Source organism: Rhineura floridana, chromosome 3 (assembly GCF_030035675.1).
Source record: "Rhineura floridana isolate rRhiFlo1 chromosome 3, rRhiFlo1.hap2, whole genome shotgun sequence".
NCBI lineage: Eukaryota > Metazoa > Chordata > Lepidosauria > Squamata > Rhineuridae > Rhineura > Rhineura floridana.
The window spans coordinates 53,446,847-53,460,205 of record NC_084482.1 but is presented as its reverse complement, the minus strand read 5'-3'; the positions used below and the strand labels follow the sequence as shown (position 1 = coordinate 53,460,205).

Below are 13,359 nucleotides of genomic sequence, written 5' to 3'. Positions count from 1 at the left end.
ATCATCTGACCCATCGTCTTTCCCGCCCGTTTGGAACCAAATCCGATCCTGCCCTTGAAAGTCTTGTGGCCGCTGGGAATTCCCCCCTTTCCAGCTACAGTCATGAGACCATAGCAGCCTTACAGGAAAGAGAAACGGGGGAAGGACAAACAGAGCAATAAGGGGGAGCGGGGAAGGGAGGGGTGGGTTGGCGCTGGGAAACGAAACCATGCACATCCTCCAATAAGAAGCCGAGAGAAAGCGAAACTTTGCCGGCTTCCCTAGCCTCTATTTGGAGTGTGTTTATGCGCCAGTGCCGAGCGGGCTTTGGAGAAGGGAGGCTTTAGTTAACGTGTGGGGGTAGTAGCCATTGCAGAGGTAAACTGAGGTGAGTAACGCACACCTTTTAGGGTGGCAGGCGCGTTTACGGAGGCAACCTGCCTGGCTTTATAGGATGACTTGTTAAAACCTTTTGCAGGAGAAAGCTGTAAGAAGATGTTGATCTGTGGGGGTGGGGTCTTGTTCGCGCCATCGCGGAAAAACGCGGCTAAATATTTTGTAAGGTCTATGGTGGCGGGACACTTTATTTGTTATCTTCTTCCTTTTGGGGGGATGGGGTAGGACAACATCATGGCTATTAAAAGGAGGGGGGCTGCAAGAGCAGGGAGCACGATTTATAATATAGCTTATGTATGAGATAGTTTCCAAAATTGGGGGAAGCTTTCCCGGCTCTCCAGCATTGCCCTCGCTATTGTGTGGTCTTGATCTGTAGTGATGGGAGGATAGTTCCCATCTTTCTCATGCTTTCGTGAACTAACCCAAAACGACATACCCGCCTAGATCCGCTTTGTTGATTTTAACTTGTGAAATCACGTGTCGCTCGTCACCTTCCTGGTTCACTGTTGTCATCAGACGTCGCTTCAAACGCTAGGCATCTTAAAAATTATTGTTTTAAAGGAAGTGACCTTTCTGCACAACCTTACTCAAGATAATCTGGTGAGGAGTAATGAATACGTGTGAAGAGTGAGTTCTGTGGTAGGAAGTTAATTTCTCATTGTATGAGAAGAAGATTTTTAAAATATAGCAGCAAACTATAATAGCAAACTAGGTTTCTGGACAGTAGCGTAACCAGTAGATTATTGCTAGAAACAAGCACAATGAATTCTGGGGTTTGTAGTGCAGGACCGCATGTTTTTGCATACAGCACATTCTCTGCTTTCTTACTGGTCAGACCAGCCGTATCTACCGGTTGTAGGTGGGATGGAGAGACAGACAAATATGATCACCCTTTATTTGCATAGCGGACGCTGATTGGACCATTGCCCCTGCCGGCCCTTAGCCTGAAGCTCCAGAGTCCACTCTATGGGCTGTGTGTGTGGCAGTGAAACTTTTTAAGCTACCCTAGTCAGTGGCTGTTGATTAGAGTTGTGGCATGCTGTATTCGATACATATGGGGAAGGGCTAAGGCACATCTTATATATATATTTTTATATGTATAAAAATTACACTGATTTACTTTTTAAAATGTTTATTGTATTGGATTGATGATTGTATTTTAGTATTATTTTGTTATTCATTGTATTTTTATGCTATTTTATGTTCACCGCCCAGAGAGCTATTGCTAGTCGGGCGGTATATAAATTTAATAAATAAATAAATAAATAATATATCTGTTTTTTTATTTCTGTTAGTGGTGTCCAAGCTCTTTTAAGTTCATGCTGACAAGAGATTTTTTTGCCTGAGTATTCTAGTTTAAAATGGCAGCTACTCCAGATGAGCATACCAAGTGTCCAGTGGGAGTGTAGACTTTATAACTTGTCACCCTTTGGTGTGTTTTCCAGACCGGTTATCCTTTTAATAGTTACATGTCAGAGGCAGAAATTCCATGGATGAAGTGCTGCTTTTTTTTTTTGCTAGGGAATCATAGTTTGTTAGCCACACAAACGGTCAAAACGCAGGAGACTTGAGGTGTGTGAGACTTATACGACATAGGTTGTGGGGCACCCATCCAAATATAATAAATAAAATATTTGAGGCACAACTGTGAGGACTTAGCAGATGAGATCTGAATTGATCCAGATCTTTTAGTAAGACTGAGTTAGTCCACAACTGACTTAGATGGGTATTTCCTAGAGATGTGTTGAGGTGGTGAGATCCTTCTCTCTTTAGCAAAAGGCATGTGGTCTCAAGTGGAGCTTTCTGAGGAAAATTCTCACTAGTTGGCTGTGGAACCAACTTTGTCTTGTCCCTTCACCTGAGTATGTAGAAACACCAGGCAGTAATTTGTGCTTGGTCTTTCTCATGCTCCCTTCCCAGAATATATATATATATTCACCTGTTATAGAATTGTAAGCCAAATAACTTTAATACATATAAGTTCTGCATATAAGCCACATGGTTTTTAGGAAAATATCAGGTGGTAAAAGATAAAACTGATGGCACAGCAGTTGCACTTAAATTAGGCCTAGATGTTGTTATTGAGGATCCTGCTGACTTTATGAGACCATGGTGGGGTGGTAGTTCTACACAAAAGGACCCTCCTGATCGGTGATGAATGTTGGAAGCATAAGTAGCCCTGTAACCCAGTTGGTTTAAGCAATAAGACACCAGATATACTGCCACAGCTTTGGTTAAGGAGAAGCTTTACTTGCGATGCACGAATAAAGTTCTCTGGATACACAGGATCATAAACAAACACAATAGCACCTTCCTCACACAACTCCTTCATCCCCCACACTTTGCTGCAGCCACCCTCTTTCTTTTATGGGCCTTTTCTTAATTGCTCTGAATTCCTGCAGCTGTTAAACTGATGCAACCGGAGCCTTGTTAACTATTGCTGTTAACTCTTTCCTTCCCTGTACAACCTGCCATCTATAGGGATCACAATAAAATGCAAGTCATGATGACTGTAACAATGAATGTCATGGGTATGGAGTTCTGACATAAAGTGAGTCACTAGTACAGTGTATAAGCTTGAAACTTTCCTAATACCCTTTGATTGTGTTCTCTCACAATGTTTGTGAGGTGGGTAGGAGAAATGGTGCTCAAACTTTTAAAGATAGATGGCAGGGTTCAGAATTGTATGGAAACCCTGCTCTGGAAGGCCATCCTGCTTTTTCTGCAAGTTAAGACAGGCTGCAGTTTCTCCTTGGTTAGTTAGTTATAGGTGAGGGGAAAGGACATTTTGTATATGGTCAGAGGTCCTTTTTTCTTAACCATATTTTGAATGTAAACAATTATGACCAGATACGGGAGGGGTGATGCTAAATGGGTACAGTGAAAAGAGTAGGGATGGGCCTACAAGAAGATAGTATCTGCAAGAGAAACTTTTAAACTTCTGCTCCTGATGCATCTGATTTGAGGATCAGGCAGCAAGCGTGAGAAGGCTGCTTACTAGCATTAGTTAGTTACCCGCTTTGTAGTATCAAAGTGCAGGTAAAAAGAAAAGAGATGTTGGGGGGGGGATGGTAGAAATCCCCCCCACACACACACACACTGGGACAGCATGCATATACTACACTAGTAACCTGAGTTAACAAAGAAAATCAGTGATTAATGTCATGAGTATGGAGCTCAAATACAGATGTGGTTGGACACCAAACAACCAACTTATTAGAAGGGCCTGTTTTGTGTGACAGGATGGAAACAGTGTGACTTAAGTGTATACCCTTTCTTGATTACTTTTAGATGGGTGCATTAGGCTAAGTTAACGATAGAAGTAGTATTGTAGCTATTATGTTTGCATGCTGTTTTTCAGCCAAGGTTTTCTTCCAAATCAGTTTACAATAATTACAATTCATTAGAAAAATACAAAGATATAACTTAAAGTTTTGGATTCTGATGTAAGGCTTTATTTATGACATTTTAAAAACAATTTGTATGCATTCTTTTCTGTGTGAATGTGAGGTGGGTTCCTGTGATTATAAAACATACTTTTAAAATACAGAACTAGTGTTTTTATCCAGAACTGATGAATCATTAACCAGAACTACATTTATTCATTCTCTTGTATGAATATATGAAATGTTAAAATGTTCTTCCTCCAGTTTCAGTTTCTTTTCACAGAAAGTGAAACAATAAGCATATAAGTTGTATGACTAATGTCCCCCACCCTGTTTGCTATGCCTTCTTGCTTTTCAACAGGCTGAAAAAAACCTTCACCCTGGGTCCGCGATTGCGCAAAAAGGGCTTTAAATGCCCTAAATGTGACCTTGCCCAAAATGCATCTCACAATTTCTGCAGTAACTGTGGGAAGAGGTTGCCTGAGGCTCCTACCAGCGCACAAAGTAAGTGATTTACGGCTTAACAATGAATCACTAAATAGGATACTGCTACTTTCCATTAAGAATTAGGGATACAATGAAAAATGTAAATTAGGGAAGTGGGTAGTTCTAGAATAATTGGTGTCTTATATCCCTTCATGAACGCAAGACTCTTATTTCATATTGTAGAGTTGTTGCTGGTTAGTCAGTGCTCTTGCCTCAACTATCATTTTTCTCTTTTTTGTGTTCCTGTACACTATATTGTAGAGTAAGAATGGATAAACTGATAATTCAAGTGATAGTCATTTAATCAATAATAGCTTGAGAGATATGTAAGTTCCTACTTGTGTATGTTGTCGTTCCATCTCTCTCTTCACTCTTTTTCTGTTCCCCCTTCCAATGTTTTCATTCTCTTTTAGAGAAAATATTTGTTTTTATGTTTTAATTGTTGTAAACTGCCCAGAGAGCTTCGGCTATGGGGCGGCATATAAATAAATAAATAAATAAATAAATAAATACTTTGTTTATAAAACCACTAAACTTTGCACACCCTCCCTCCCTTCTGAACCTTCACTGGGTAAACTTACCAGTACTTCCCCCCCCCCCAGCTGTTTGCTGTTCACCTGCCCAGTTTCTGCACACTCCTAACACTTTCCCCACCTTGTGATTCCTTTTGCACATCTGCTGCCCCTGTACCACTTTTGCAATGAAGTGAGGAACACCACAGCTGTTTGTGATCTACGCCGACAAAGCATGGCTACAAAAAATTGCGTTTCTGCCCCTTAACTGAGAGACGCTATCTTAAAGATATGATGATGTTAACAAGACTTGACGCTTTCTCCCTACCTTGCTATCTGCAGAGGATAAAAAATTGACAAGCAGAATTATTGCCTTCCAAAACATGCTAGAATAATACCACCAGAAAACCAACTGTTAAAAGCCTTGTTATGTAGCCTATTTATTTATTAAAACATTCTGCCTTTCCCAGATAAATGCCCAAGAAATGAAATAAAACAAAAAAACATTAAAAGGCATATAGCAGCAGATAAAAAAACCCACATACCAAAACAGCAATGGTGCAGTAGCCACAGAGAGAGAGTAGTTTATTTTGTGATTTGCACATTAATTAAATTACTTTTTGTAGTATGATGGCTGGGAAGTGCTGATAAAATGAAATGCGGATTATAGAGAGAGCATCTGAGAAAGATGTGCTGTTACAGCATCTGAGAGTATTGGAAGACTGTTGAGAGAGGCAAGCATATGCACTTCAGTTTCTGCATTGAATGATAGGTGTATCCTGGGGTGCAGGCCTGAGAATGTAATAATGAAATAATGCTTTTGGTGGCCTTGACAGAACATTTTACTGGCCTCAATATCTTAAAATGACAGTTCCTGGTCACCACTAAGACTGACAACCCTACCTTTGAACCAAAGTCAGATTTCTCTTTAGATGACTTTGTGGAATATGTCTGTTTCAGTTGCAGAATATAGAGATGCAGAAGTGATGTCAGTGCTGGAGATGGAGCCTGGGGGAGAACTGAGAATGGAAAGCACCCCTTCCTTGGGATCCTCTGTTGGTGGGCAGCCACCCTCTGGGGAAGCACTTGGGGAGCCAGAAGAATCTCTGTCAAAGAGCCTTGGGAGCCAGGTTTCTCTTACACAGAAAAAAGTGAGTACAGGTTGGGCATGGTGCAGAGATTTCAGAAGTACTTCTCATTCCCTGAAGCAAGAGAATAGCATTGACTGAGATCTCTCTTCCTGGTGACTGTTACCTTGGAGCTGTTAACTGTGTTTTTATTTATTTATTTTTATTTATTATTTGATTTATATCCTGCCCTTCCAGCAGGAGCCCAGGGTGGCAAACAAAAAACACTTTAAAACATCATGTTTTACTCCGTGTATTCACTGACTCTACTTGCACTAACAGATTGGGTTATAATTGCTGCATTAATAGCCAAGCAATTACATTTTGCTTCCAAATGCTAAGTTCTCTGAAAGCAAAGCTATTTTTCAACAGGCAGTAAAAGTTGGGAGTGATGTTGACTGGAATGAGTTGGATGAGGATCATAACCCAGAAAGAGGAAAAGGGAGAAACCAGACTTATATGAGGGCAGCAGACCATGCTCAAGCCCACAGCAGGTAGTTTTTCCCATATGTAGTATAGCCTAAGCAAGTGCATAGTACTGAAGCAACAGTTACCAATCAAAGTGTGCTGTGAACTGCTGATTGGGAAAAAGGCTTATATGTGCTGAGGATAAATCTATATGCTGCCATATATGCTGCCAGGCTTTGTGGGGTTGCAATATTAATAGAGTTGCTGAGTTGTCACAAATGTAGCTCAAGGCTTAAAAATGGAACTGCATACATGGATGCACAGAAAAGTTGTGAGTTCAGAATATTTACTTGAAACAAAGAAAGTGGCTTCTAGTCAGGATCTGTAGAAAAGAAAAAGCTGAACAATCCATGAGTGGGTGAGGAGGATTTCCAAGCAGATATCAGGTGAGCAGAACTCCATGAAGTCCTTTACTATAGATGCCTAGTCCTTATTCTTTCAAACTGTGTTTGTTGTGGAACTGAGGATACAGACAATCCAAGCCCAGCTGGTAAGCAGAAGGCTCAGGTGGCAGGCAAAACTCCTGGGTTTGGTATGCGAGTAGGAGAACATGTCTGCCCAACAGCCAGTCATCAAGACCTTCAGAATCTTTTACCAGTAGTCTTCCCAGCCGTCTTTGAGGACATCGGAAGAGATATCTTCAGGATTCTCCCTTAGCAATCTAGAAAGTTGACCTGCTCTGTGTTAAACTGGTCTGTGTTATATTTTCATATTGGATAGAATATTAAAAATTGAGATTCTGTTTCAACATATCTAAAATGTAAGCAACTAATCAGTGAAAATAGACAGTTGTATTGTCAGGATCTGTGTCTAGTTATTACAAATTATTTTGCAAAAATTCTCAGTAATTCTGGTCTCTGTTTAAGGTTTCCAGTGCATTTTGATTTTTCCCCCCTTGTGGTCTGTCTTTCTACTTAGCACTTCTCTGCCATTTCTGCATGTAAAGGTTGGCTCTCATGTGGCATTTTGTATTTGAATGTCAGTACTGAGGTACAAAATACATGCATATGCCATCAAATGTGACAGGCTGTGGGTGCATACATTGTCATGTTTCTTTAACAAATACATGTAATCAGCGGACCAGGAATTTCCCACTCTCTGTTCGTATGCTTTTTAAAAGGCAAATGCATGTGATTTATATATGTGTGGCTTTTAAGTGTGGGTTTCATATGTGTTGCCATTTTGCTAATTATATCTGTATTTCATTATTGGCCATTGGCAAGTATGTACAAAAGGTTGCATGAGAAGCCGCTCTCAAATTCCTAACAGCTACCTGAGTGGTCTCAGAATATCTGTACATTTGATTAAGTGGCATAGCACTTGATTCACTGTATTTAGTAAGCTCAGTGGTTGGAGTTGGAGTTCAAACAGCCAGTTTAAGAAGCTTAGAATTGTTTGGAATTCAGGAAAAGTTCATTTCTTCAAACAAAATTAATGACCTGAATTTGGTAAACCTGCTTTGCTTTGCTTTGCTTATGCTGCTTGTATAGCAACATGATCAGTGTGTGATTTAGCAATACGAACTTGCATGTTAACTTGCAGCTAGCGATAAAGGTACCTGAGTCTATATGCGCTTTCAGTTGCAGTTTTTACCTTATTTCGTTTTTTAGAAAACAGACACCAAATCATTGCAAACTATTACCAATTCACAGAATAGACTCCGGTAGCCCTTCGTTTAGTGTCTTTGTATCGTTTTTTTCCTGGTACCTACCAGGGCAGAGACATAAATTATGAGTATCCTGTCCACCAGTACCCATGGAAATTGCCAGCCCTGGCCACATTATTCACCAGCTGCAGCTTCTGGACCAGTCTCAAGGGAAGCCCCATAGTGGTATTGCAGTAGTGCAATAATGAGGTTATCAATGCATGAGTCACAGTGGCCAAGTTATCCCTGTCCAGGGAAGAAGTTGGTAGTAAGTGCTCCTTGCCATAGAGGTGCTTGGGTCTCTTCCAGCTCTGTTATAGTTCAGGGTGAGAGCATAACTAATCATATACTGGGATGGGTATGCACAGGTTTCAAACTAGGGAGGGCTTAGGGCAGATGACCTATTGTTGCTTTACTTGAAAAGCTGTAAACAGGGTTTCTCCATTTTTAACAGTTTTTTGTTGTCTGTCATACAGAAGAAGAAGAAGAAGAAGAAGAAGAAGAAGAAAAACAGGAATCTTTCAGACTCTGAACGACACGACTCCTCAACAACATCCTTTAATTCAGCACCATCCAGTCTTGCTTGTTTTAACCCTGAAGTGATGGATTCAAAAAACATACCTAAAGAGAGTCAAAACCCAAAAGCTATATTGACCAGGCCTGGCATGGAGTCCACTGGGGACAATGAAGGTCAAATTAAAAACAGCCCCTTGAACATAGATCAAAGTCTGCCAGTCACTGCAAAAAATCATGTTGGTGGTATTGATTCCAAGGCTCAGCCACAGCAGGATAGTCAGAGTGGTGCAGTAGGTCAACATGCTGGTGCTGCAGTCACCGAGGAGAAGATTGAGGAGGAAAGCTCCAAAAAAGATGACATAATTGATGAACTTATGGGTTCTGGTAAAGAACAAAGTCACACAACTGACCAGTCTCTGGGAAATCTATCAAATACTCAAACTTTGGTTGTCACACCACATGTTTCTGAGGAAGGTGCAGAGAACATATCTTCAGACCTTCACTTTACTGCTGAATCTTCTGAAGATAAAGGTGCAAAATCAAGTGAAGAAGATGAAAATCGAGAAATTAAGAGAACTTTGTCTGAATCTGAAGAGAGACAGGGACATAAGACAAAAATTGAAGACGAGGCTAAGCAACAGAGGAGTAATTCTGTTTCAGAGGTGAATTGCCCAAGAGTCCTATTGGCTGCTTTGCTGTGTAGCAGTATGACTACGTCCATGGCTTCCTTGGATTGAGATGGAGAGCTGGACATTCATGTTATCTGCCGATTGATGAAAGCAGACTTTCTAGAATGTCTAGAAGACCTCTCCTATGGTTTCATGTAGCTGTTGAGCAGCCTAGAGGGTAATATCATGCCCTGTAGGCAATAATGTGATGTGGCTGCATTGCCCATCTGACCTCCCAACAGCTGAGTCACTGCTGCTTACTGGGATGGAGGGGTGAGGCAGCAGGGGGGTTGGTGCAGTGTAAATGCACTGGCAGAGCCAATCCGGCGCTTCTACTGGTGCATTTACACTGCGCAGACCTCCCTGCCACCTTGCCCCACTCCTTCCCAGTATACAGCAGCGACACACCTGTTGGGAGGTAAAGTGAGTGGCATCACCCCACCACACTGTCCTCTACTGCCTATAGGACACCAAAATGAAAGATATATTGAGTATTAACCCCTTAGCACCCCTATGGTAGAACGTATGTCTGTCTATGTTTTTAAATGCAAGTTACTTGGAGACCATTTGTCTGTGTGTTATTACATTTATATCCTACCTTTCCTCCAAGGAGCTAAAGGGGATTAAAATGTGAATATATGGCAAGGTGGGCTAGCTCATTTTTAAAAACATTCCTTTATCACGTATGCCTGAGTTACAGAAAGCCAAGTTGGAAGAAGAGACTAAACCAACAAAAGTAACTGAAAAACCAGAAGAAACAACAACTCTAGTAGAAGAATCTGATGAGAAGGGAAAGGCTTCTGGTGCTACAAATCAGGAGAAGCAACAGACAAATCAAAAGTCTAAGAAGCAACAGTCAAACCAGGAAGTCAAGCAGAGGTATGTTTTTTTATTTTTGTTTATTTCTGAAGTGGTATGAAATACAAATTGCCCAGTAGCAGTTGTTGCACAACTCTGGTTTGAATTATGTTGTGAAAAGAAAGAATCTAGATCTGAAACTTATAAAAAATTGCTCATTTTAACATGGTTCACTTTGTAGTGTTCTGAGCTCCAGCGCCAACAAAATTTCAACAGAACAAATTCTGACATAAAATTATTTATGCAAAGAGTTGTTTTTTTTTTAAACTGCATTGGATAAGCGTCAGCATTCAGTTAATTTTTGTATCAATCAAGAGTTCGTTTGCCCTTTTTTGTGTTTTGGCCAGCAGTAAATTTTATTTTCAAAAAAGAAGTAAGAAGCTAATAAACATTTCACCTTTTAGCATACTTGCTTGTTTTCCCTTTTGACATAAGCCATTATTAAAATTGGTGGGAACAACAGCTTCTGTTGAGGTTGTACCATGGCAGCCCAGCTTAGCTTCAGCCTTGCTGATGTAATGTTTTTGCATCTTGTTTTGGCAGAAGTCTGCTTATGTACTGCTGCACGTTTGCTATATCTTTTCCCAAACTGAATGGATATAATATTGTCTTGGCATAGATTGTGCCAAAGCTTCGGAGACTGAGCTGCACTGGAAGATGTAACAGTTTCTGCTCTTGGCAGAAACAATATTCATTCAGCTCGGAACTGAAGTTGAGAGGTGGAGGCTTTTTAATGGCTCTGTGCTTATACCCAGAGCCAAAACACATCTCAAGGCTTCAAGGCTGGGCACAGCTTTGGAGGAAATGTGGAATTTATTTCACTTGCTAGATTCTGGTTCCCTCCTCACCTTGGCAAATGGGATGACTGAGATTATTGAACATGTTGCTTTTTGTTCCCAGCAGTTTTGCGTTTGGATTCTTAATTTGTCTGCATTTTCTGACTATATACGATCTTTTGTAAAATAAGCAGCATATTTTGTTTGAACTGAGTTGTGAACCTGGATCATACTGTTTGGTATAATACTAGTTTTAAAACTTTGGTTTTGATATCTGTGAAATTTCAACTAGTAATCTGTTTCTTGAAGCTTCTGAAACAGTTCTCTAATTTTCTTCATACAGTGATCATTTATACATTGTTGTGTCTCTTCTTGGAAGTGTTTTCTCCCTTACCCTCTTTCCCTTTTGTCTAATATGAAGAGTTCTTGGATGGACTCTTGAATATTAAGAAACTATTGTCTATTCCACTAAATTATAATACAGTCTGCGTCTGTGTTGGGATTGCTTTTTAATATGTTTTTTAAACAATGTTTTTTTTAACCCTTTTTAAAGATGTCTAAAGGTTTTTTAAAAAATGTTTTTAAAGTTGTTTTAATGCATTTTAAGGTCTGTTTTTATGATGTGTTAAAGTGTTTTTAGTGCTTTCGTTTGCCACCCTGGGCTCCTGCTGGGACAAAGGGTGGAATATAAATCAAATAATAAATAATTAATAAATATATAAATTATGGTGTCCTTCTCCATGAATTCAGCAAAACATGTTATGCTGATCTTTTTCTTCCTTGCTATTGCAGCTATGTGCACTCCGCTGATGGTGTCACAGTATATTTTCATGCTGTACTGTCCAAGGACTTCAAATTGGATCCTGGGAAGCATAGAGTTTTTATCAGGACCCAAGGCATTTCTGGTTATAAGAACTGGAAGGACAACATTTGTGATCTGACTTGCTCAAAGTAAGTGCAATTTTGTGCATTCATGCTTACTTTTGAATGAATTCATGGGCCAGAAAGTATATTGCTACATGTTGCTGCTGCTGTAGTAGTAGTGGTAGCAGCAGCAGCATTCTTACTTCATCTTCCTCTAACTATGGAGTTGCTAATTTTTTTCCTAGTTCAGATAGGACAGTGTTCATTAACCAAAATATGACTGGGCCAAGCTGATTCAGGATTTATACCTACTATTAAACATGCCTCCAATTAACATGCTGACCAGAGGAGAAAGATATTATAGAAAAAACAAAACTAAGTTTTATTTTTGGAGTCTAACCACATATTACAAATGTGTGTAATGAAAGCTTGATAGACCACTTTTCTGCTGTGAAGCAGTGTGGATAGGGGACAACTTGGAGTGAAAAAGTAGTGTGATGCTTCTGTAATCCATATGACTCACTTGCATACCTTTCTTCTGCTGCACAGATTTCCAGTCATAGGATGCCGCCCTCCCAACATTCCATCGCATTAATGTGACCAGTACACATAACCCAGAATGGGGCTATGCAGAAAGGAACCTGTTTGGTTCCTAATGGCTGGGAACAGGCTCCAAATGTTGACCCAGAGAGCACCTTTTTACTTTCCGCTTTAGAAGTGAACAAGTATATTTATTCTTGTGAGGAAAAATAAAGACCTGGAAAGACAATGTGCTCACCATCCCTGATGCTGGATGATCCAGCTACCATTGAGAGGAATATCAGAGGTGGGAAGCACAACTCCTTCCCCCCCCCCCCGAAACACAGCACCAGGGTCATGAAAAAAGGACCAATATGTATACGATGCTTCCTCCCTGGCAAGAAGCAACAGCCCAGAAGATGGGTTCAGCAGTGGGGAGGTGAAGTAAGAAGGCATTGCAGAACATTAGCTCTTCTGTCCACCCACAATTCTGAATGCAAATTCTAGGTGGGGGAAAGGGGGACCATTTCTTACCTGTTTCTCAGGGCCTGAAGATCATGGTGGTTTTCAGATAATAAGTAGTTGAGATAGGTTTGGAAAAGCAGGCCTGGGCAGATGGTGGAGGAATTCTACATCCTCACTATCCTGTATCATTGAGGCAGTTGTTGGTCTGATGCTCTTTGGTTGGAAGGTTAGGGGTGAGTTGTTTGGGGTAGAAAGGACTATTTTTTCCCCATCTCCAAGCTCTCAGGAGTCTGTCACTCACTTTCATAACTAGGAAGGGAATGTATTGATGGCTGTATGTAGTGCTCCAGCTGAGTTCTGTTGAGACTAAAGAAGCTTGTTATAATACAGGATACATTGACAGGAGGCAAAACCTGCCACTTGCTCTGGACACTAGGCTTCCTAAAGGCAGTGGGTTAAGGCTAAGCCCCACTTCAATGTTACTCCAGACTGCCCCATTTAACTTTCTCCCACATAACTGAAATGGCTGCTGTGTTCTCTCATGGGCAAAAAAAAAAAAAGTGTTTCATTTGGACACAGTGCTGTGAGGGAGGCAAACTCTGTAAGACAGGGTGACTTGGTCAACGCCTGACCATCTATAAGAGGGAATAATGTGTCTGTGTGCACACTGTCACACATGCCTCCTCTAGGAATC

The 13,359-nt window shown here is 40.6% G+C and overlaps 1 protein-coding gene across 6 annotated transcripts in view; it reads left to right on the top strand.

Moving 5' to 3' along the window:
* The first annotated feature begins 222 nt into the window (after positions 1 to 222).
* RNF213 (ring finger protein 213) overlaps positions 223 to 13,359 on the top strand; it is a 231,935-nt gene continuing 218,798 nt past the window's right edge. For 3 of the 6 annotated variants that reach the window (XR_009761276.1, XM_061615789.1, XM_061615793.1), the window contains exons 1-6: positions 2,857 to 2,926; positions 4,123 to 4,265; positions 5,720 to 5,910; positions 8,476 to 9,177; positions 9,884 to 10,062; positions 11,610 to 11,768. Coding sequence is in view for 5 of the 6 variants with exons in the window: in XM_061615789.1 (XP_061471773.1) it covers positions 2,898 to 2,926; positions 4,123 to 4,265; positions 5,720 to 5,910; positions 8,476 to 9,177; positions 9,884 to 10,062; positions 11,610 to 11,768 (1,403 nt within the window). In the remaining variant the exon portion in view is untranslated. Of the gene's footprint in view, positions 368 to 2,856; positions 2,927 to 2,970; positions 3,004 to 3,085; positions 3,131 to 4,122; positions 4,266 to 5,719; positions 5,911 to 8,475; positions 9,178 to 9,883; positions 10,063 to 11,609; positions 11,769 to 13,359 lie in introns of those variants that run through there. The other 3 variants (XM_061615791.1, XM_061615790.1, XM_061615792.1) reach the window with 3 other exon arrangements.